Consider the following 3567-nt stretch of genomic DNA (forward strand, 5'->3'; position numbering starts at 1 on the left):
TCCTCCAAATACTAGGCTATATACTGTGATGTTTGAGCACATGAATAACTATACTCATAAATTAGCTTGAATTTTTGTGTGTGTTTGTGAGAGGGAGAGAGAAAGAGATGAATGAAAGATGTAAGAACTTCAGTTATTAGGGGTAATATTTGATTAACTAAACCAAACTAAGATGAATTTCAATTAATTGAAATTTTTTAGAACTTCTAGAATAATAACCGAATTGAATTAAATTAATACGAAACACAAATATAACCGGCGAGGTTCAGTTATAACCAAAATCACTGATTAATTATAATTTTGTACACTATTAGTAAAAATATAATTTTAGTTACATGCGATTAAAAAAGTTATTATAAATAATAATTAATTAATGAAAAAATTATAATTTATATATATAATTAATAAAAATTGTACATAATTTGCTGAAATTACCTTCATTAGTCAAAGGAAGTCTTAGGAGTTCGTCTATTAAGCCTTTAGATTATTCAACTATGAAGAACCTTGTTTGGGCCACTTCTAATTTCATGCCTGAAAATATGGTAGGCAAAGGTGGGTCATACTCTTGTCTACTAAGTCCTGGTCATACTCTTGTATACAAAGTCTCCCTTTGTGATGGTAAGGAATTGGCAGTGACAATTTTGAAGCTATCTGAAGATACGTTAAAAAGAGAACTATAGTTAATCATATGAAAATTAGCTTTTTCAATCTTGATCCTTGAGGACAAGGATCTCAAAAGGGGAGGGTAATTATTAGGAGACAGTCCATCGAGTAATGGCATATGTAGCTGTTGAGTTGTGATATAAATAAGCAACTCTTGTAAATGATGGATAAAGTTTTGATATAAATAATGCTCTGTTTCTACATTCTTTTCCTTCTCTTTCTCTGCCATTCTTCTCTTTTCTCAGTTAAACAAGGGTTAGGGAATTGCATATCTGCAATTCCTAACATGAAGTTAATAAACCTAGTTTTCCTTACTAGTTACTGTTTAGATTTATCAAATTTTCTTTTAAGTGTGATTTGGCCTAGCTATAGAAAACATCAGCACCAAGACTTTGTAATGCTTGCTTCTTCGAAGCTATTGGACTAATTAATTGCTGAATATTGGACACCCTATACTCTTTTGTTTGGAAAACTGGTATAATTTATTTTCCCTTTTTATTTCCTGCTCATAATTTCTATGTTCTGGAGTTGCTTACAATGCTTTATAGTACTGACCTTTTCTATTCTACCAGTGTTGCTGCAAGCAATAGCAGTAGTGATATCATTGATGAGCTCATTCATCAAGAAGCTATGGTACTCGAATCTGTGCCTGAGTAGCCATCTATTCATTTCTGTTGTATTTGTCTGCAACTTGTTTTTCCTCCTTTTGACTCATTGTTTGACATGTTTCTTGTCAATTAGGTAAACCCGACTGATCCTCACGGCGAACCTTGCACTAGCGAAGCAGGTCTGGTCCGTCTGGACTGCTCAGTTGAGGATTGCACCTTGAAGGAGGAAAGGGAGAATGGTAATGATTCAAAGACTTGGAATGTTGAAAGCAGATATGACAATGTGGATTTGAAGTGCTATAAAAGAAGAAAGATATTACCAAAATCGAAACCATAATCTGTGCCCTGGTGAGATAAAATGTTGAAGTGTCTCACTAATTTTGCTTTGCAAGCTAGTATATAAAATTCTTTTGTAAAGGATATCAATGGAAAGAATAGATAGACGAGACAGCTCTTTTTTTTTCCCCCTTTTCCTCGGTTAGAAGCTGAAAGTAAGAGTGTAGAAAGACAAACACGAGATACCGAGCTCTTTGTTTTCTTCTTCTTACACAAAAAGAATAATGTTTTCTATGCTTTTTTTGGTTTTGATAAGACTAATTATGTTTAGGTTCTTTCTTTGTGTCGTCTTTGGATAGTTGTGCAATATGTAGCTTTTTGATCCGTCAAAATACTAAACGCAATTTTTTACAGTGTTCTAATAAAAAAAGCTAAACACTATTTGTTCAGTAACACTGCATTTGAACTAGCTTTTAGAGGATAAGATAACATTTTATAACATTTTATAAAAATTAATTCGTGTAACGTTTAGCTTTTAAGTTTTATGAAAAGCCGAACAGTAATTTTACTGAATAGACTTTTATATAAGTAATAGCTAAACGCTATTAAATCAAAAATTAATTATTAAAATAATTAAATTTACTAAAACAGTTATCCGATGCAATTTTTATAAAATATGTATGTACCATCGATACTAACCCTAATCCAGTATCAATCCTATCAATACTAACGGATCCAATATCAATTCACTTCATAATACAGTTGTTTAGATAAAATGTATTTTAACAAACGAGCTTCAATTTGGCTAGATAATGAAAATCTCTAATTTGCAAACCCAATTTATCTCATTAATAACCTAGTAAAACTCAAAATTAGTGAAGGAGATAAGCTTTAGAAGAAGAAAGGAGTGTTTTACAATCTACCTGATGGCATGTCTTTGCGAAAAAAGGATTAGTTTCACCAACATCCATGGCTGCCTTTATAGCAATCAAGAGCACAACAATTTGTTTTCTGATGGTTTAAAACTTTACCAACACTAGAGAGGAACGGAGGAGACAAATCATTCTCTCGCTGTTTTTTTTTTTTTTTTTGCCCGGAAATAAACTAACATTTGATGCAGAATTTTTCCTCCCCGTTTTGCATAGGAAAGTCCGTTAAATGATAAAATTAATGGACGGTTACGGCGGTTACAGGTTGGGAGAATGAGAAGACGATTGTAACCTTATTTTTGCCGAAAATGTGATATATAGGGGATGGAGCGGCGTGATGAGGTTAACAGAAGTTTAAATCGAAAACTTGCACCCAAATCTCCATTGTTGTCAAAGAAACTTTACGGGGAGAGTCATCTTTCTGCAAAAGCTTCAACAGCAAAGAACGGTGATTAATGGTCCATGGTTTCCCTTTTAGGACTCTTTCTACATCTAGTTCATGGAAGAACTGAAACAGATACAGGTTAGAATGCAACTTCTATATGGTTACTCCTTTTACTGGTCTCCATATCGAAGCCAAAGTATTTTTCATGGCTGCAAAGTTTACAGAACGATCTGTTAGGAGTCTCCCCACCAGACACCGTTGATATCCTTTTCCCTTGTCCTCAACCTTAAGTACCCCTTCTTCCTTATGAACTTCCAGCGAAATCTTACCACACAAATCTTCAATTGATCGACTAGAAAAACTGCAAAAACAAAAACGGGCCAATTGAGCCCAAATTGAGGCCCTTATGGTTTTAATTAGGCCCACGAACTTAAACTTCGACTATTAGGATAAGCATAATTTGGGCTTACATTTTGATCAAGCCCAACCATTCAAGTTTAGTTTTTTCTATCCAATTTTCTCTCATTAAACCGATTTGGTTTGGTTTGGTTTAATTTTTAAGTTGCTCGTTTCGGTTTGAATTTCAATTTAGAAAAAAAATTGATTTTTTTCAGTTTACTATTTTGTAATGAGGCGGCTGAAACCCACAAAAGTTGTATAAAGTTCCACTTTATGAAATTAAAGTCTTAGAAAGATAATTCTTCAA

At 33.2% G+C, this 3567-nt stretch overlaps 1 protein-coding gene and 1 long non-coding RNA gene across 2 annotated transcripts; one reads left to right on the forward strand and one right to left on the reverse strand.

Annotated features, from left to right (window-relative positions):
- Positions 1-1121: 1121 nt before the first annotated feature.
- Positions 1122-3012, reverse strand: LOC110009978 (uncharacterized). The gene is made up of 2 exons (XR_002284892.3): positions 2471-3012; positions 1122-1487 (listed from the first exon to the last, which is right to left on the reverse strand). It is a non-coding gene; the product is annotated as an uncharacterized LOC110009978 (long non-coding RNA).
- Positions 1236-1882, forward strand: LOC149493933 (increased DNA methylation 1-like; the record flags this gene model as incomplete). Its single annotated transcript, XM_089725720.1, is given in 2 exon segments — positions 1236-1296; positions 1405-1882. Coding segments are annotated over 2 exon segments (265 nt in total), but the record flags the coding sequence as incomplete, so codon positions are not given.
- Positions 3013-3567: the final 555 nt, after the last annotated feature.

Source organism: Jatropha curcas, chromosome 9, assembly GCF_041381405.1.
Source record: "Jatropha curcas cultivar XTBG-Jc1 chromosome 9, XTBG_Jcur_1.0, whole genome shotgun sequence".
Classification (NCBI taxonomy): domain Eukaryota; kingdom Viridiplantae; phylum Streptophyta; class Magnoliopsida; order Malpighiales; family Euphorbiaceae; genus Jatropha; species Jatropha curcas.